This window comes from Phocoena phocoena, chromosome 12 (genome assembly GCF_963924675.1).
Source record: "Phocoena phocoena chromosome 12, mPhoPho1.1, whole genome shotgun sequence".
Taxonomy (NCBI): domain Eukaryota; kingdom Metazoa; phylum Chordata; class Mammalia; order Artiodactyla; family Phocoenidae; genus Phocoena; species Phocoena phocoena.
Window position 1 is genome coordinate 27,974,580 of NC_089230.1, and position 21,972 is coordinate 27,996,551.

Genomic DNA, 21,972 nt, shown 5'->3' on the forward strand with positions numbered 1-21,972 from the left:
ACTGAGGCAGAAGAACGGATAAGTGACCTGGAAGACAGAATGGTGGAATTCACTGCTGCAGAACAGAATAAAGAAAAAAGAATGGAAAGAAATGAAGACAGCCTAAGAGACCTCTGGGACAACATTAAACACAACAACATTCACATTATAGGGGTCCCAGAAGGAGAAGAGAGAGAGAAAGGACCAGAGAAAATATTTGAAGAGACTACAGTGGAAAACTTCCCTAACATGGGAAAGTAAATAGCCACCCAAGTCCAGGAAGTGCAGAGAGTCCCATACAGGATAAACACGCCGAGGAGAAACACGCCAGGACACATAGTAATCAAATAGGCAAAAAATTAAAGACAAAGAAAAATTATTGAAAGCAGCAAGGGAAAAATGGCAAATAACATACAAGGGAACTCCCATAAGGTTCACAGCTGATTTCTCAGCAGAAACTCTACAAGCCAGAAGGGAGTGGCATGTATACTTAAAGTGATGAAAGGGAAGAACCTACAACCAAGATTACTCTACCCAGCAAGGATCTCATTCAGATCCGATGGAGAAATCAAAAGCTTTACAGACAAGCAAAAGCTAAGAGAATTCAGCACTACCAAACCAGCTCTACAACAAATGCTAAGGAACTTCTCTAAGTGGGAAACACAAGAGAAGAAAAGGACCTACCAAAACAAACCCAAAACAATTAAGAAAATGGTAATAGGAACATACATAGTGATAATTCCCTTAAATGTGAATGGATTAAATGCTCCAACCAAAAGACACAGGCTTGCTGAATGATGCAAAAACAAGACCCATATATATGCTGTCTACAAGAGACCCACTTCAGACCCTGGGACACATTCAAACTGAAAGTGAGGGGATGGAAAAAGATATTCCATGCAAATGGAAAGCAAAAGAAAGCTGGAGTAGCAACACTCATATCAGGTAAAATAGACTTTAAAATAAAGAATGTTACAAGAGAAAAGGGAGGACACTACCTAATGATCAAGGGATCAATCCAAGAAGAAGATATAACAATTATAAATATATATGCACCCAACATAGGAGCACCTCAATACATAAGGCTACTGCTAAGAGCTCTAAAAGAGGAAATCGACAGTAAGACAATAATAGTGGGGGACTTTAACACCTGACTTACACCAATGGACAGATCATCCAAACAGAAAATTAATAAAGAAACACAAGCTTTAAATGACACAATAGACCAGATAGATTTAATTGATATTTATAAGACATTCCATCCAAAAAACACAGATTACACTTTCTTCTCAAGTGCACACGAAACATTCTCCAGGATAGATGACATCTTTGGTCACAAATAAAGCCTTTAAGAAATTTAAGAAAACTGAAGTCATGTCAAGCATCTTTTGTGACCACAACACTATGAGATTAGAAATCAATTACAGGGAAAAAAACGTAAAAAGCACAAACACGTGGAAGCTAAACAATACGTTACTAAATAACCAAGAGATCACTGAAGAAATCAAAGAGGAAATCAAGAAATACCTAGAGACAAATGACAGTGAAAACACGATGATCCAAAACCTATGGCACGCAGCAAAAGCAGTTCTAAGAGGGAAGTTTATAGCTGTACAGCCTACCTCAAGAAAAATCTCAAATAAACAATCTAACATTACACCTAAAGGAACTAGAGAAAGAAGAACAAGCAAAACCCAAAGTTAGCAGAAGGAAAGAAATCATAAAAATCAGAGCAGACATAAATGAAATAGAAACAAAGAAAACAATAGCAAAGATCAATAAAACTAAAAGCTGATTCTTTGAGAAGATAAACAAAACTGATAAACCACTAGCCAGACTCATCAAGAAAAAGAGGGAGAGGACTCAAATCAATAAAGTTAGATGGACTTCCCTGGTGGCGCAGTGGTTAAGAATCAGCCCGCCAGTGCAGGGGACACAGGTTTGAGCTCTGGTCTGGGAAGATCCCACATGCCGCAGAGCCACTAAGCCTGTGCACCACAACTACTGAGCCTGTGCTCTAGAGCCCATGAGCCACAAATACTGGGCCCTCGCGCCACAACTACCGAAGCCCGTGCGCCTAGAGCCCGTGCTCCGCAACAAGAGAAGCCACAACAATGAGAAGCCTGCACACCACAACGAAGAGTAGCCCCCGCTCGCCACAACTAGAGAAAGCCCGCGTGCAGCAATGAAGACCCAACTGAGCCAAAAAAAAATAATAATAATAAAATAAAATTACTTTTAAAAAATAAAATAAATAAAATAAAATTAGAAATGAAAAAGGATAAGTTACAACAGACATGGCAGAAATACGAAGCATCCTAAGAGACTACTACAAGCAACTCTATGCCAATAAAATGGACAACCTGGAAGAAATGGACAGATTCTTAGAAAGGTATAACCTTCCAAGACTGAACCAGGAAGAAATAGAAAATATGAACAAACCAATCACATGTAATGAAATTGAAACTATGATTAAAAATCTTCCAACAAAAAAAGAAGTCCAGGACCAGATGGCTTCACAGGTGAATTCTATCAAACATTTAGAGAAGAGCTAACGCCCATCCTTCTCAAACTCTTCCAAAGAATTGCAGAGGAAGGAACACTCCCAAACTCATTCTATGAGACCACCATCACCCTGATACCAAAACCAGACAAAGATACTACAAAAAAAGACAATTACAGACCAATATCACTGATGAATATAGATGCAAAAATCCTCAACAAAATACTAGCAAACAGAATTCAACAACACATTAAAAGGATCTTACAACATGATCAAGTGGGATTTATCCCAGGCATGCAAGGATTATTCAATATATGCAAATCAATCAACATGATACACCATATTAACAAACTGAAGAAGAAAAACCATATGATCATCTCAATAGATGCAGAAAAAGCTTCTGACAAAATTCAACACCTGTTTATGATAAAAACTCTCCAGAAAGTGGGCATAGAGGGAACCTATCTCAACATAATAAAGGCCATATACAACAAATCCACAGCAAACATCATTTTCAGTGGTGAAAAATTGAAAGCATTTCCTCTAAGATCAGGAACAAGAAAAGGATGTCCACTCTCTCCACTATTATTCAACATAGTTTTGGAAGTCCTAGCCCTGGTAATCAGAGAAGAAAAAGAAATGAAAGGAATACAAACTGGAAAAGAAGAAGTAAAACTGTCATTGTTTGCAGGTGACATGATACTATACATAGAGAATCCTAAAGATGCCACCAGAAAACTACTAGAGCTAATCAATGAATTTGGTAAAATTGCAGGATACAAAATTAATGCACAGAAATCTCTTGCATTCCTATACATTAATGATGAAAAATCTAAAAGAGAAATTAAGGAAACACTCCCATTTACCATTGCAACAAAAAGAATAAAACCTAGGAATAAACCTACCTAGGGAGACAAAAGACCTGTATGCAGAAAACTATAAGACACTGTTGAAAGAAATTAAAGACAATACCAAGAGATGGAGAGATATTCCATGTTCTTGGATTGGAAGAATCAATATTGTGAAAATGACTATACTACCCAAAGCAATCTACAGATTCAATGCAATCCCTATCAAATTACCAATGGCATTTTTTACAGAACTAGAACAAAAAATCTTAAAGTCTGTATGGAGACACAAAAGACCCCGAATAGCCAAAGCATCTTGAGGGAAAAAAACGGAGCTGGAGGGATCAGACTCCCTGACTTCATACTATACTACAAAGCTACAGTAATCAAGACAATATGGTACTGGCCCAAAAAGAGAAATATAGAACCATGGAACAAGGTAGAAAGCCCAGAGATAAACCCACGCACCTATGGTCAACTAATCTATGACAAAGTAGGCAAAGATATACAATGGAGAAAAGACAGTCTCTTCAGTAAGTGGTGCTGGGAAGACTGGACAGCTACATGTAAAAGAATGAAATTAGAACACTCTCTAACACCATACACAAAAATAAACCCAAAATGGATTAAAAACCTAAATGTAAGACCAGACACTACAAAACTTTTAGAGGAAAATACAGGAATAACACTCTTTGACATAAGTCACAGCAAGATCTTTTTTGAGCCACCTCCTAGAGTAATGGAAATAAAACCAAAAAGAAACAAATGGGGCCTAATGAAACTTAAAAGCTTTTACACAGCAAAGGGAAGTATAAACAAGAACATGATGGAGTATGGGCAATGAAAGTTCATATGGCATGGGCTGCGGGAGGACGCAACAAGAGGAAGTGGTGACCAAACCCTCAGAATGGGAGAAAATATTTGCAAACGAATCAACAAAGGATTAATCTCCAAAATATATGAACAGCTCATGCAGCTCGATATTAAAAAAGCAAACAACTCAATCAAAAAACGGAGAGAAGACCTAAATTGACATTTCTCCAAAGAAGACATACAGATGGCCAAGAGGCACATGAAAAGCTGCTCAACATCACTAATTATTAGAGAAATGCAAATCAAAACTACAGTGAGGTATCACCTCACTCCAGTTAGAATGGGCATCATCAGAAAATCTACAAACAGCAAATGCTGGAGAGGGTGTGGAGGAAAGGGAACCCTCTTGCACTGTTGGTGGGAATATAAATTGATACAGCCACTATGGAGAACAGTATAGAGGTTCCTTAAAAAACTAAAAATAGAATTACCATATGACCCAGCAGTCCCACTACTGGGCATATACCCAGAGAAAACCATAATTCAAAAAGACACACGCACTGCAATGTTCATTGCTGCACTATTTACAATAGCCAGGTCATGGAAGCAACCTTAATGCCCATCGACAGACGAATGGATAAAGAAGATTTGGTACATATATGCAATGGAATATTACTCAGCCATAAAAAGGAATGAAATTAGCTCATTTGTAGAGACGTGGATTAATCTAGAGACTGTCATACAGAGTGAAGTAAGTCAGAAAGAGAAAAACAAATATCGTATATTAATGCATATATGTGGAACCTAGGAAAATCGTACAGATGAACCGGTTTGCAGGACAGAAATAGAGACACAGATGTAGAGAACAAACGTATGGACACCAAGGGGGGAAAGCAGCGGCGGGGGGTGGTGGTGTGATAAATGGGGAGATTGGGATTGACATGTATACACTGATGTGTATAAAATGGATGACTAATAAGAACCTGCTCTATAAAAAAAAAGTAAAAGTAAATTTAAAAAAAGAAAAAAGCTGAGGAGTTCTTTCTGAAATTCCTGCTTTCCAAGAATCCCACACTCTTCCTTTATTTTATGGTATCATCAATTTTATGGCTGTACAGATTTAATAGCAATTTTCAAAGAAAGAAAAAAATCAGACCATGTTAAAAACATATCCTGATGTAAAATGTTAAAACATGAAAAAGGACATTTTAGGTTTAGAGAAATATGGTTATGAAGATTTAGAGAATAATGTGAAATAGACCATTTTCTTAGTACTTTGGGGGTATCCAAGACCATATTGCTCTGCCAGTTATTTGAAAATTATGTATATCAAATTATGTATAGTTTTGAACTCTGCCTTGCATGAGAAGTGCTCAATAAATATTCAACAAATATTACATTTGTTGGATAAGTGACTTAGATTCTTGGCAAATATCTCTTACCTGTTGTTTTCTATTCTCTTTGACTTGTATATTTATGCCCCTTATTTGTCTCCTCATTGTCATTTGGTGGAGTTTCCTGATGGAGTGTCATTAATTCATGTCTTCAATACACTATGTTCAACCAGAATACATGTTTCTAATGTCCTTTCATTTTGGAAGATTTGAAATAGGGGAGAGAAATGGATTTGGGATGATCTGAGTAAAGCCAAGTGGTTATGACCTTATGCAATAACCATCTTTCCAGTGTGCTTCAGGCTGGTCATTGTTCACTGCTTGCACTGACTCAGAAATTGACCAAGGAAGGGAAGTTGAAAGAGTCTTCCCATCATTAGGTAATTGGGACCAATAAAAAATAGGTGGATGAATTTACATTCTTTAGGTGAATAAAAGAAAATCGTAGCTCTGTCCTTAACATCTGCTCCCAAACACAGGCTAAGGGTGATTTATTAATTTTCAAATTCAGTTCAGAGGAGGTTTTCCATCAGGAAAACCTAACAATCTTAAGTACTCCAGTGTCTTTGGGTTACTAAAGCTTTCTTTGAATTTCATTTGTCTTTGATCTGAGGACCTCTGTGTGCTTTGTAACTATATACAGGATTAAATACTTCCTCCATTTAAATAGAAATCCCAAAGCACAGAGGTGTAAAGTGACTTGAACAAGGATTTTCAGTAAGTTCATTAGAGACTGGTTTAGAACCAGGGGCTTCTGGGTTAAAATAGTGTTGTTGTTAGAGATTCAGATACACGGGCATAAAATTATGCTTCCCCACATCTTGTAAAAATCGAACAAAAGGTGGATCTGAAGGCCAAGGTTAGCATTAACTAACAATACCTGTCACATAGTAATTCTCTGGATTTAAGAAACTCTTGTTATAGTTATGGGCTTAATATTTTTCAAATATTCTCTAGACCAGTGGGCATTTTAATGAAGAATTATGGGCTCCACTGGAATTGAACGCTATGGGGAGGGTTAGAATGAAAGCACAGGGTTGGGGGACTAGAAGGCTTTTCCTAAGGCCTTAGTGTGATCCCCTAAGACCACCTGCCTTAGAATCACCTGGAAGCTTGTTGAAATATTTCTAGCTCTACACCTGACTCATGAATCAGATCCCTGTGGGCGAGGTCAAGAATCTTCATTTTAAGTAAGTTCTCAGTGTGTTTCTGATGCCCCCAAAGTCTGAAAACCACTGGAATATAAGAATATGTTCTAGATTAAGGAGTGTAATAAAAGAAATGTTAAAGTAAGCTGAAGATACCCTCGAGAGCAATACTGGCAGGATTCCTTAACGGGCAAAACACCAGGCAAATCAAGGACTATGCCATATTTTAAAAAGTCTGTTGAAGATTTAGTGTTTGAAAACGACAAGGAGGATTTTAGATAAATTATTGGTTGAAAATATTCTGCTCTTAAAGGGGAAAAGTGTTTAATGCAAACGATTCTTCCAAACAATTCTTTCTTAACTAATTACTTTATATAAGATAAACTATGAAAACAGCCTTGATATACTTCAGATCAAAGGATATTTTTCAATGAGATTTTCTGGGATTAAAGCATATTCTTTTGAAATTAAGAAGCAGTAGGAAATATACTGTGTACAATCCAGTTAACTGGGTATAAAATTCAGACTGCAATCATTTGGTCCTGTTAACATGAGGTTTAAGTTTATATTATGTATAAAAAAAGGGATTTGAACAGAATTATTTCTACAAATCAGGGGTAAATTAATCATTTTATTTCCCTGAACTAAAATCATTCAATGACCACCCATATCTCTAAGGACTAAGTCCAAACGCTTGCAGAATATTTATATGACTTCCTTCTCCAGCCTCATGTCTTTCCCCCAGGTTTCCCATTCGGTTTCTTCTCATTCTGACCTCTCAGATCTCACCAGTTTTCTTCTGTCTGCTGGGAACCTTCCCTCTTTCTCCTTTCTTCTCCAGCATGTAGTCAGCACTTAACACATATTGTATTATTGCTAATAATTTCATTACTGACAATGGAGAAAAGTGGACACATTAAGATATATTTTCAAGGTAAGAGTAGTCAGGTCTTTCTGAGCCCTTGGGTGTAAGAGGGGTGAGACATCAAGGATGATACTTAAATTTTTGGCTTGAGAAATGAAGAAATTAATTTAAAAATTAGGCCTAATTACTGCAAATGAGAAAAAAAGAAGCATTGAGTGATTGCAAGTTTTGTTTTGTTCATACTAAGTTTAAGATACCTATGGGTGAGGGAGAGATGTTAACATGGAATAGGATACAGGAGTCTGGACTTTCAGAACAGGGTTAGAGCTGAAGATAGAGATGGTACTTAAAGCAACAGCAGTCTTGAAATCCCTTGGAAAGAATTATGTAGAGAGAAGGTGGAAAGGACCACTTCAAGGCCAAAGGGAGAAGGAGTAGCAAGCAGAGGTAACCAGTGAGGAAGGGAAAAAAGCCAGAAGAGGGTACCCTGGAGCCAAGAGAGGAAAGTGATTCAAGAAAGTGGGAGTGAAAAAAAAAAAAAAAAGAAAGTGGGAGTGGACTTCCCTGGTGGTCCAGTGTTTAAGACTCTGTGCTTCCAGTGCAGAGGGCGCAGGTTGGATCCCTGGTCGGGGAACTAAGATCCCACATGCCATGGAACTTGGCCAAAAAAAAAAAAAAAACGAACAAAAAAAAATGGGAGTGTCGATTCTGTTGAAGGCTGCCAATGAGTGAAGTAAAATGAGGCTTAAGAAGTAACCACCGGATTGGGCAACATGGAGGCCACTGGTGACAATGACGAGGGTGAACATGATGGAGTCGGGGCGATGAAAGTTCATGTGGCATGGGCTGCAGGAGGACGGCAACAAGAGGAAGTGGTGACCAAAACCATAGAAGATCCCTTAAGCAGTTTTGCTGAAAAGAGGAGCAGATAAATGGGGCTTTTTGATGGTGATATGGGATAAAGAGAGTGTTACTTTTTACTGCTGGGAGATGTAGACCATGTTAATGTGATAAGAATGATTTGGGAGAGAGGAAGACACTAGCATATAGGAGAAAGATAGTATCTGCAGGATGAGGCCTGGAGGATATAAAGGTTGCAGAGGCCAAATGGAAGGGCCAGCCCTTGTTTGCAGCCAGGAGTGTTCGTCCATGCTAACAAGAGGGAAGGCAAGGATGTCAGTACATGTGCTGGTCTGTGGGTGGCTTTGGTGTGGGACGGTGAATACTTATATTTTGTCATGGATGTGTATGAGTCAAGGTTATCAGTTGGGAATTGGTTGGAGATGGGATGGAGAGGGCTGAGAGAAAGTGGTGTGAAATGGTTGCCCAGAGGGAGGGAAGAAAAATACACTAGAGAATATCTCCAGGCAGTACCATTGCCTAAGTGTCCATTTGCAATTTGTCATCATGAATTTAAAGTAAGACAAGTCATTATATTTGGATGTTTTTCTCCAGTAAACTTCAGATGCTACCCTCACCCTGCTGCCCCCCTCTTTAGCTTGGCTTTGTCTGTCAGTCCTGCTAGATTCTTCCATGGAAACTTCTGTGGCTCCCCCAAGTCTAGATCTGGTCCTCTCCAGTGGTTTCTGTTACCCCTATACGAACATACCATAATTGTCCACTTATGCATCTGTCTCTCCCATCAGAACATAAGCTCACAGAAGGCAGGGAATTTTTTTTTTAGATTTATTTATTTTATTTTTAAATTTATTTTTGGCTGGGTCGTGTTTTAGTTGCAGCTCACAGGATCTTCATTGAGGTGCACGGTCTTCTCTCTAGTTGTGGTGCACGGGTTCCAGAGCTTAGTTGCCCTGGGCATGTGGGATCTTAGTTCCCTGACCAGGGATCGAACCTACGTCCCCTGCGTTGTAAGGCAGATTCTTTACCATTGGACCACCAGGAAAGTCCCGGGATTTTTTTTTTTTTGCGGTACGCGGGCCTCTCACTGCTGTGGCCTCTCCCGCCGCGGAGCACAGGCTCCGGACGCGCAGGCCCAGCGGCCATGGCTCACGGGCCCAGCCGCTCCGCGACACGCGGGATCCTCCCGGACCGGGGCACGAACCCGTGTCCCCTGCATCGGCAGGCGGACTCTCAACCACTGCGCCACCAGGGAAGCCCCGGGATTTTTTAATCTATGTTGTTCTGAGTTCTAACCCCAACTTCAAATACAGCACTTAGCATACAGTAGGTGCTGAACATATACTAGTTGAATAAGAGAAACATGGTCCATAAGGCAGATATCAGTCTCTCCAGTTTCCACATTAGCATCAAGAACATTTGTGTCAAATGTTAATTAAAAAGAATTCTAACCTATTTGTTGCCCAAACGCTAATTTCCCTAAGATTTATAGTTCAGCTTCCTCTTACTGTAATTCCCAAAGTTACTACGTATAATTGTATACAATTTCACTTCATTTCTTAAAAGAGGTTTTGCCTTTTGGCTGATTTCTTTCCTTTACCCTCTAAAAATGATGAATAAGGAAGACCTTATTTTATAATTGCAAGATTAGAGGAGAAAAATAAGCACCAAACTTGTAAGTATTTTAAGTGCGGTGTAACAGATCTGCCCGTCACATTTTATCTACTAGATAGTTTTCTTTTTCGAATTAGAAACCCATGCGTTTAAGGAAAATATACCCCATATTTCCCACATACAGTTGTACAAGAAGGAGAAACATATATTTAAATATGTTTAGTAATATTTTGAATGATTAGGAGTATTTTGAAAAGATATAATTTAGATTTAAAGTTAATTTTAATACAAAGAATAGATTTAACACACAATCAAGGATGTGGGCCTCAGTGGTACTTACTTCTCCATTGCTAGGTTACAGACCTGCTTTTTCTTTGACGATAGTCATTATAGTGACTTATGTCATCAATAAGCATGACAACATTTTACAAAGACGCAAGAATGCATTTACTATTTCATATAATCTTCACAATACCCCACAACCTTGAGATGTATTTTTATCTCCAATATAAGTAAAGTAAAGTTTAGGGAGATTAAGTAAAACTCTTACCAAGTCACAGAGCTGGTAAAGGGCAGAGTCTGAACTTAAAACAAGACTGTTTGGGCTCCAAAACTGATTTTCTTTCAATAAAGCAGCGTGGAGAACCTCTTATTGGAAGTCCCTCATGTTGTTAAAGGTCTCTTGCAGTTCTAATGTTGTATAATTTCTAAAGAGAATAAGTTCTTCCTTGTACATTTTATTCACCTTGGATTATCAGCCCTATTAATGGCTGAGAGACAGTTTAGGATATTCTCTGTGTCTCTCCTATTCTCCGATGTGCACATGTGGACTCAAACTTTACACATAGTGACTCAAAAGGACAACCATTGTTTGGGTAGTAAGTAATGCTGTTTCCATTTATTTTAGTACTGGAATCTCTGTGGTAGACAGCAGGAGAATTAAAAAAAATGTCTAGGACAGATAAAGGTTTTAGAGATGCTTGTGAAATGGGTGCTACATTAATGTATTTATACATAAAACCTAAATTTACACTTCATTAGTTTAGGTGCTTAGTCTCTAGTTATTAGGTTATGTGCTTATTTCAAAAGTAAATATTTTGGTTCTATATAATGCTGAATTCACTCTTGCCATTAATTTATTTTAATAGATATTCAATGACCCCTAAGTTGAACTCTGCAATTGGCAATGCACATTATCGATGAGATGAACATTTGACACACAACACAGCATGCATCACTTAATTATGGAAAGCTTATGTAATAACGAACATTTGTATAGTGCATTATTTAACAAAAGTGCATTGTAGGAATGAACTCATTTTACAGATGGAGAAAAAAGGCTCAGAGAGGTTAATGACTTGTTCAAGTTCAAGCTCCTAGTAAGTGGCAGAATTAGCACCTCGAAAAGACTCTGTGGGTGTGTGAATGTAATAAGCTTCCTAACACTGAGATGTGTTATTATCTATTAGAAAGACAATCAAAGAATACTAAGTGGTCTTAAAGACTAATAATTAGGGGCAACAGATCCTTGGCTCTAGGAACACCAAGTGCATCATGCATATGAGAATTCAAAATATGAGTTGGAAAGGAGTGACTAAAGGAAATTGTAAGGAAACTATGTGAAAGGGATATTGTAGCACAGTGAGGAGAACACTGAGCTGAGAGATGGAAGCCAGTGGAAGTTGGACAGAATGGATGCCTCGGCTGGGTCGCCCTGTCCTTACCCCAGTGGAAAAATGTCCTCTGGCTCTGCCCCAGGAGGCTGATCAGCTGCCTTGCATCCAGGTACTCCTGTACCTTCTAGCTTCTGGTTGGTTCTGCAATGAGGACCCTTGGCAGAGATGGGAGGGACAGGGAATATAAAGTTAGGGATTACCCTTGGCTCTCTTTCTGTGAGAATTCCAAAGGTCGCTGCTCCTCTCAAGAGCTCCTGCTTTCCATGACTCTCCCCTTCCACATGACAGTGTCCTTCAGGCCTGCATCCATGAGCACGTACTACCCTTTGTGGTCCTGCTACCCGCTGCCCACATCCGTGGTATTAGTACCCTTGTAAACGACCTCTCCTTGCATTATTCTAATTCAAACGCTGCTGGAACCCTGAATGATAGATTCTGGACCATTCTTCCCAGCTGTCATTCTGCACGTGATTATTTTGGGAACTACTGAACTTGGTTTGCTTGTCCTTCTTTCTCCAAAGTTATAATTCTTGGCTTCTTTAAGTGAAGTTCAGATGGTGTGCAAATTATTAACAGAGGAAAGTGCTCTGCTTTCACTCCATTTTCTTAAAATTGTAACTATTGTCCACAGTCGAAAGTAAGACAGAAGTCAAAAGTAAGTAAAATAAGGGCACAACTTTATTTCACTACAAGGCAGTAAGTACACTGTCATATCAAAAGTTCAGTGCCGGCCATCTTGCACCGAATGTTCTTAAGGCAGCAACTGGCTATCGACCCCAGCTGCAAACACAGGTTCTGTGTGGCAGTTCTGAGACTATACACTTAGAGACCACGGGGAATGCTGATTAAACACATAACCCCTGAATTAAAGAACAGTTAGGCTGAACTCAAAACAAAACATAGGACTTCAACAACACAGATCTCCCAAGAAAGAAGTGCAGTGCATGCTCTTATAAACCAACAATAACAAAAGACAAAAAACAACCACAAATGCAAAATCTCCCAAACAAGTTTTCCAATGTATTACAAAAGGAAAAAAAGTATATATATATATATATAAAAAATAAAAAAGTTTGAAATACTAGTGCATAGTCAATTACCTAACACCAAGTTTCTTTTCTCTCCGTCCCAAGCTCTACTGCCCCTCTGATACTAGCAGCATGTCTACAGGCTAAGACCATAGCAGCAAAACACATTTTTTTCATTTGGCATGTACAAAATTAAATTACTGAATAAAAATATAATTTTTTATAAAACTATTTCATACAGTAATAATTTTTAAAGCAAGCTAACAAAAAAAACCCTCATAAAATGGTTTAGTACAGTAAATGTACCTCCAATGTTATTAACCATAAATGAGCATTTACAATATTGATTACTTATTCCATGGTGTTAAGCCAACATTTATAGTAATGCATTGTGTTTAGTGATTGAGAAAAGTGAAATATTGGAGTACCTTTTTGTGTAAAATTTCAAAAACCCTATCACAGAAAAAATACTGGTCCTCTTAAAATACAGATAAATCACTTTATGTTTTCTTTTTTTTTAAATCTGCAGTAAGATACTAACTGACTACAATTCATGACCTAATAATTTAGGTAAGACTGTTATTTATTAATTTTTTTTAAAAAATTCGTTTAGTTGGGTGAAATCTGATACGATTTCATCCACCTAAATGCACTTGGTGCTGTTCTCAACTGTTGTACCACAACAAAAATAGGCTCTTCTCCCATTCATGAAAAGTTTCATGTAGAGGAATGCTATATCCCAAATCAACTTGAAGTGTTCTGAAAACCATAATGCTTGTCTGCAAACGTCTCACATGACCAGAGTCCGGGTTGAGAAGGCGTTCACGTATTTACGAGCCTGACCGGAAGCCGTCATCTGATCGTCTGTCTTCCCACAGGATGCAGTTTCCCAGGCACCGCTACAAGGCTAATGGGGAGAGAGAAGGCAATGGCAAGGTCAGACCGGGAAGCACACACTTTAGCCCACAAATGGATTCCCAGTCCCAGCAGGGCCAGCAGAAAAAAAGGGTGACCTCCAGACAGCAAGTAGTAGACACCAGGGAGCCTTTGTCAGATAAAATCTTCCCTCTGACAACCAGGAATCCAGCATTCTTAAGTGATATTAATTATCAGAAATTGTTTATCGCGAAGAGAGAAAACCCACTCCAAGCAGTATGATAAGATACAGCTGTATCTTCACACTTGAGTGCCTTTTGTCTATTAGGAGATTTTACAGAGTTGGAGACAGGAGTGAGTCTAATCCCCCAGATACCTAAGGTGAGCTGTGGGCATTTACTTATTAAGCAAACTGGTGAGTGCTTGAGCCACCCAGCAAAGAAGCTCCTGTAGGTGCTGGAATTGATCAACACCTACTAAACATAGTATATCTTTTTAAACAATTAAATTGATTAAGTTCAGTTATGAAAATTTAAATTTATCAATTAAAATGGATATTTATCAATTAAATACCAATTAATTAAGAAATATCGGTTTACTTGGATAGCTTACTTTTTAAAGATACAGGATGGAACTAATATCTCATGGGCAGCATCTCGATCCTTCACACACATGATCTCATTTACACAGCACAACTACCCTGGGTGGGAGGTTCATTCTCTCTTAAACTGGGCAGGAAATGGAGACTCAGAAAGTAAGGATAACTTGCCCAAGGCCACTCTATGGGTAACTAGAGTAATGGTTTTGAACGTGTGTCTGTCTTCTGCGAGCCCTGGCTCCTGCTTTCCCTCCATGTTGCTTCAAACCAAAATATGTACTATTTGTGCCTTACTTAGTTCCCAAAAGGATTTAAGATGCTTACAAAGTAAATATAAGCAAAGAGAGTTTAAAAAGTGGACAAGGCAGGGTCACAGAGAAATGTGGAAAAAATAAATAATACGAAGAAGGGTGAGATTTGTAGTCAAAACATTTGCCATGAACTATAATGCACCGGCAAGATGTAAACTCCAAACATGGCTCTGAGCTCTCTAGCAGTCAATGCAAAGAAGGAAACAGAAACACAAGCAGATATAAGATTTGCTGTCTATAAGCTCAAAATGAAATCAGTGGTTTTAAAAAGCACAACTATTCCTAGTATTGATATCTAAGAGGGATGCTTTTCATGGACAAAAGAAGAATAAGAAAAGAAAGGCCTCTGCTGTCCTTTAAGAGAAAAAATGAACACATGTGAAACCGGTGGAGTGACGACAGGCAGATGAAAGGTTTGTGGTCCCACGGCCAGAGGAGGAGGAGAGGGGACACCAACGAGCAGCCAGGGCCATGCTCTAGGCAAAGGGCATGAATAGGCAGGGTTTAGATAGACAAGTGGTAAAGAGGGTAACCCAGGTGGGAAAATAACATGAAAGAGTCAGGAAGCTGCAGTTTGTACATTGCTTGTGGGAGGGACTGGGAGACAGAGAGGAAGGGACACAGTGGATTAAATGACAACATTTAACAAGTGCTTACTACACACCACTCACGCTTCTAAGTATTTTACATGTATCATCTCATTTAATTCTCATACAAAACACCAGTGGCATAAGTATGGCTCATTACACATGTCTTACAGAGCAGGCAATTTTAAAGGAAGAGAGAGCTGAGGCAACACCCTTAAAGTCACCCAGCTAAGAAGTGATGAAGTAGAAATGTGAATCCGGGCTCTAACTCGCTGCTTCCATTAGCGTTCTTATCAGTGGGAAATTGTAGGGTCTGGTCAGCAGGGCCTTGGAATGCAGGAAGAAGTGCTTAGATGAGGTGTCAAAGTCATCAGACTTTTAGCAAATAGGTAAGACAATTCCAAATGAACGTGGTATTTGTATGGTGATGAGGCTTCCTTGCCTAGGGTCTGGAATAAATTTTCAGTGACATAAGGTTTACGGTGCCATGTTTGTAACCTGTAAACTTTCACAGGACACAAAGTAGATTACCCCGTTTCTGCCCAGTCTGTCGTGCCATCTCACTGCCAATGTAAAGGCACCATCCAAGTTTACACATATTTACTCTCAAGGCTCAGAGGCTCAATACATAACTTGAAATACTACGTAGGCAAGATTGATTATCATAATATTTTCCCGGAACTGTGAATCACAAAAATGACAGGACAAAGATGACAAGGCGTTCTGGGCTGACTTCTGCCATTGAGTCACATTTAATGTTTTACTAAGTAAAATCACCAGAGTAGTTTAAGCATTCTTTGATACAGTCCTGAATAAATGATGTTTGTCTAGTTTGAAGGAAGTGGGTTACATATACATATTTCTTTGGTGTGTTAACTGCCCATCCAAGTCTCATATTTTAGTTTAGTTGACTGCTTACAGGTTGTTGCTAACATTTTTCAGTGCAGCACTGAAACACCTAATTGACACAAGGAATCCAATTAACAAAATAAAATTTAATGTTATCATTGTAATTTTGAGCTTGTATTTGTAGTGACACACATAGAACATATATGACAATGTGACATATAATAACAATGTGACATCCTAAAATGTGACATACAATAGCAATATGACATATACTAACTACCATTTGAGAGTGAATAGTTAAAGATGATGGCTGTCCATCACGAGTACTATGCAGGGCTTAGAATCAGTGATGTACACAGAACAAAGTACATGGATCTTAAAAGCAAGTGACTAAAGAAGATGCAGAGGGCTTCCCTGGTGGCGCAGTGGTTGAGGGTCCGCCTGCCGATGCAGGGGACATGGGTGCGTGCCCCGGTCCAGGAAGATCCCACATGCCGCGGAGCGGCTGGGCCCATGAGCCATGGCCTCTGAGCCTGCATGTCCAGAGCCTGTGCTCCACAACGGGAGAGGCCACAACAGTGAGAGGCACGTGTACCACAAAAAAAAAAGCAGAATAAAACATCTTAATATGCTAATATCTTATATGTAAGCAAAAAATAACAAAGATACACACAAAACCCAAAAATACATATTTCAAAAGAATACATACAAACAAATGAGGGGGAAGGGAGAATGTAGGTGAAAACAGAGATAAAAGTGAGGAGCAAGGAAGAAAGGATTGTTTCTGTTTTTCTCTGGTTAAGAATTTTTCTACTTAGCTGTGCTTCAATTAACATAGGATTAATTTTCTATATTAAAGTAAATTAAGTATCCTAAAATCCTATATTAAAAGAATCTCATGCTTGCTTTTACAATGCCTTTTGGTAAAAGTCAAGTTCTGATCCTTGACAACATAGTACTTAATTCGGGATTCCCAATGTCTGTTCAAGAGAATCTAACACAGTTATCGGCTTAGTATATTTTCAACTTGGACTTTAACTGTGTTCTTGTTGGATCTCCCAGATGGCTCATCACTTATTCATGTTTGGCTCTTCCTCCAGGACCAGATATTTAAAACAAGATCAATATAAAGAAGGTACCATATATTTTTAGTTAGTACTTTGAAAACACTTTTCAAACAGTCAGCTTCCCCCAAGTCAAAATGAAATTTATGAAGAAATAAATCAAATTGACTGAACTATCCGAATTTCAGAAAGCAGAGCATTTGAGGGGCACCTAAGCCCTGAAGCTCAGAGTTGAGGGAGGGCAAGACGACTTGGAACACCTGAACCTCCCAGTGTAGACAGACACCAAGACACAGTAGCCACTGTGTGCAAGAACCACTGAGCGCAGAACAAAAAGGCGAACGTGAGTGGGCAGCTCCTTTTCCGCACCGTGAGAGTACAAAGCAAGCACTTCTTACAGCCATGAATGGAAATACTGGTCAGAGCAGACACATACCTACTTTGTGAAGGTAAAGGAAGAGCAGAAGGTCGAATACTCGGGTAAGAAAGGAAATGCTGAGGTCCACCAGCCAAAAGGGCAGCTGCCTCCTACTGCTATTTCTTTCTCCCTCCTTACCTTGAAGCCCTGGGGCCCTGGGCCAACTTTTCAAGCTGATGGAATAGTTCTGACAAAGGAGGATTAAATGTCTTTGTGCTAGGAGGATGTTTTTTAATACTGTCATATAGATCCTTGGGCACCCTCCTCATTCCCTCTCCTTAAATGTTAGTTTCATTTACACTAAAGGATTAGTAAGAATTACAGATTTTGGGCTTCCCTGGTGGCGCAGTGGTTGAGAGTCCGCCTGCTGATGCAGGGGACACGGGTTCGTGCCCCAGTCCGGGAAGATCCCACATGCCGCGGAGCGGCTGGGCCCGTGAGCCATGGCCGCTGAGCCTGCGTGTCCGGAGCCTGTGCTCCACAACGGGAGAGGCCACAGCAGTGAGAGGCCCGCGTACCGCAAAAAAAAAAAAAAAAAAAAAAAAAAAAGAATTACAGATTTCGGCACATGAATTCTTGTTAAATGACTAACTCATGGTGCTGTTGCAGACATGTCACTCTACCCTAATTCATTACAACATTAATAATCCTACTGCACATCTTCCTTCTCTTGCCCGCGAGTTATCTTACTTAGCCCATAATTTACCTTTAATTGCCCCTGGGCAGAAGTGAACTGAAAAAGGACTGTCAGAGGTCTAACTGGGATATCCTGCTGAAGCACTTTAAATAAATATGCAGATCCTTTATATAAAACAAGACAAAAAATGAGACAAGACCATGTCCACAGGTGGTTTTCTGTCGGAATTAAATTATCTCCACATTTTCACTTAGAATATGAATGGTTTTTTTCATCATGCTGAACAAGAACTGCCATTGTTGTTATATTCATAGAGCAGCTTCATACAGTAGCTGCTGCCGTCAATAGCCTTGGCAGGGCATGTGCTTTACAGTTCACAGACCTCATAAGAAACTTGCGTTAAGTCATAAAAAAATGATTTTGCAAAAACAAAACAACTTATAAGATGGTGTTATGTTTTTCTGTTTCATTTTTTTAAAATAATAGGCAGATATAAATGGTGTCCAAAAGACTAAGAATTATTTGATAATTCCATTTAACCTATCTGAAGAAAAGAATTACTCTGGACTAAAATTCTAAAAGTCAGAATTCCTTCCCAGTGGGGCATCCTTTAAAATGTATTAGTTATCTAAGAGATAATGTTGAAATCTTTAGCTGTATCTTGAGAGTCAAGAATAAACCTGAGATGAAGTGTGGCTAAGGTAAGGTTAATGGTTATCAAACTTTTCCCATGCATAAATGCTTCCCTATGTCTGCACAAAACAATTAAATGCTCCCAACTTCAGAGTTGCTAACTTTTCATAGAAAAGAGACCTAAAAGCTAGCATGGGTCAAAGGTCCAGATGGTGATGGAGGGTGTTCCATCCACCAGTGCCTCCACATCCCACCCATGTCTAAGTTAACAATCACTAATAGGGATGGACTTTTCCCAAATTTGGAGTTTGTCGCCAATGTCTCTAGGGTTCTTTTCATCTTACATGTTGATAGACTTCCCAACAGTTGTAATCACATAGCCTCAGATGTCACAATTTTTTAGAAGAATAGCTCTTCCTTAGTCACATATTGGTTTTCAACTATTAAGATTAAGATAAGTGCCAAATTGCTCTAAAGCAATTCTATCTTTGTTGGCCCAAGGAAGATTCAATATCACAGTGTTTACCAAACCGAACCAAACAAAAAAGAATCCAGGTCGTGTACTCTCTGGGGTAGAGCACTCTGAATTTGAGCTCAACTTGCCTTCCCCACTCATTTAGCCTTTCTCAGTTCACCCCAAAAACTGTACATGGTAAACTTGCTTATTATATAAGATATATTGAAAGCAGGTCACTGAAATATTATTGACAGCTATGTGAAATCTTGCCAGGGCAAGTGGAAAAAAGTGACCCAAGGGAGAACCAAATGGATACAGAGGTATCCAGGGGAGTAGGTCAACAACAGCACACTAACACAAGAAATGCCTGGAAAGATCTATGTCACATGGAGACGGACTGTTTCTATGTCAGTTGACATGCCAACACAAGCAGCAGAAAAATAGAGAAGACCAGTAAATCAGTTGTTTCATCTCCATAACACCAAAGAGATCTGACTACCTTTATTTCAGGAATCAGTTGAATCAGCAATCTCTTTTGGTGACCCACTGACACAGTTCTGCCAGAGTGGAGCAAGGAATGAGAAAGAACATGTGAGAGGAAATAATACACCAGAGTGCAAAGTGAGGCCTCCTTGCCTATGTTTCTAAGGACAGGGACAGTGCATACCCTTTGTCTGAAAATAGGTACCACCAATGTACATTGGCAAGTGTGCCGCCCTTTTTTTTTTTTTTTTTTTTTTGCGGTACGCGGGCCTCTCCCGTTGCGGAGCACAGGCTCCGGACACACAGGCTCAGCGGCCATGGCTCACGGGCCCAGCCGCTCCGCGGCACTTGGGATCTTCCCGGACCGGCGCACGAACCTGTGTCCCCTGCATCGGCAGGCGGACTCTCCACCACTGCGCCACCAGGGAAGCCCTGTGCTGCCATTTTGAAAGTAATATTATATCCATTTGATCTTCATAGAAACCTTGTATGATAAGTGGAGGAAATAACTATAGTCCCCAATTTAAAATGAGAGCATTTTCATCTGAAGAAGTTAATGAATTAAAAACATGCAGTTAGAAACTGCTGATGTCTAGACTAGAACCCAGTTGCCTGTTGCCTGCATGCTAGCTTATTACACTCCTTAGCAATGCCAATCATGCAAAAAGCAATCCAAAGCACATGGAACTGAAGAAGTGAGCTTCAACTGCTTGTAATAATATCGTAAGATGCTTTGATGCTGTGCAAATGTGTTTAAGTATTAATGGCTTGAGAAATTTACTTAAATTAAACTCACTGTTTTTAAAAAGTAAGGCTAGGACAAGCCAAGTCAGGAAATTAAAATTTAAGGCTGTCATTCTGTGGTTACAAAAAAGAGGAAAGTGAGTGAGTAAAAAGCATATGAACACATCTTTTACATTTGGGTTTTAAACAGGAATAAAAGGAAATTATAATTTAAGAGAAAAATACAGAAGTTCAGAGGCTTATAACTTAAGTACAGTTTCAGGTCTACCAATGAAAACGTCTACCTTAGGAAATGTTTATTGGCATAATGTATTTATTTCAAAATGTAAAGCAAATTGAAAGCACATTGAGAAAAACAGGCAGTTCTTTTCTCCTTGCTGAGGGAGCTGTGTGTGTGTGTATGTGTGTGTGTCTGCCTTGGGCTCTTTCAGGGTAACTTTCGAACAGCAGAATCCAGTAGTGTTCCACAGTGAATCTGCCTTTCCTGCTCCAAACTGCAAGCTTTCTAGGCTGAATGTCTATTTCCTCATTTGTGTATAAGCTTCTAGACTCCATTCTCTACTACCACACAGCGTGAGGAAAACAGCACAATGGTCTGAAAATCTCACATATTCTGAGCTGCATGAAAGACACAAATATCAAAAAATGTCTCAGGACATTTTTATTATAAGAGTCCCTGTTTGTTTTTACAATTGAAGTTAAGGCAACTAAAAAAAAGAAGAAATCCAACTATTATGCAGCTGCTGCAAATTCCTTTTAAAAAAAGATCAAGCATAAATAATTTCAAAACCAAATATAACACTGTGCATAATGGTTTATAATAGCCTCTAGACATTATAGCTTACGGACTAGGGGTTATATGGAAAGCGCTGAGTTATTAAAATTCTTTGCTTCTCAATGACAACCCGCATAAAAAATGGGCATACTTAGCACCCTGAGTTTGGTCTCTACATACCATTTCCCACTAAAAGGATCACAGCACCTTAGGGAAATGGCTGGTTCCAAGAAGAGAGGAAGGAAATGTAACTATTACACGTATTCGTGTATAAGCACATGCATTTATATGTGCATTAGAAGCTGAACTATAAAGCCCCAATATTTGGGGCCTCAAAACAGTAACTACTCTGTCTAAAGTGTTACAGCTATAATTAAGCCAAGGATCATTACCATTGAAATGACAGAACACAGGATTGCACAGTTAGTGTAGTCTTCTATAAACTTTTCTTGTACCTACGTAAATTTATTTAGTCAACTAGATGGATAGACAATCAACTGTACTCCACAAATGACATTTTACATTTTAGAAGTTTTGGAAATTTAAAATATTTTAGGAGTCATATTTAGTTGTTTTAATTAAATGCACTCTAACAAAAATGTCTAGATTGTTTGGTTAAAATCCCATTTCACATTTGATTTATTATAAGTACAAATGACAAAATTTCTAGGTTATATAAAGTACTCAAGTTGAATAGCCAGATCATTTAACAAATGCACAATATGTTCAACAATACCGTTCATGAGAAATCTGCCTAATTAGGTCAAATTGAATTATCAATGGAAATATACGATAAAGCATAATGGTTTTAATA

The 21,972-nt window shown here is 38.9% G+C and overlaps 1 protein-coding gene across 8 annotated transcripts in view; it reads right to left on the reverse strand.

The window, feature by feature from the left end:
• Positions 1-12,354: 12,354 nt before the first annotated feature.
• The window catches only part of MYB (MYB proto-oncogene, transcription factor), a 34,982-nt gene continuing 25,364 nt past the window's right edge, over positions 12,355-21,972 (reverse strand). For 6 of the 8 annotated variants that reach the window (XM_065889217.1, XM_065889216.1, XM_065889214.1 and 3 more), the window contains one exon: positions 13,517-13,633. In XM_065889217.1, the coding sequence (XP_065745289.1) occupies positions 13,517-13,633 (117 nt within the window). Of the gene's footprint in view, positions 13,634-21,972 lie in introns of all 8 variants that reach the window. The other 2 variants (XM_065889219.1, XM_065889220.1) reach the window with 2 other exon arrangements.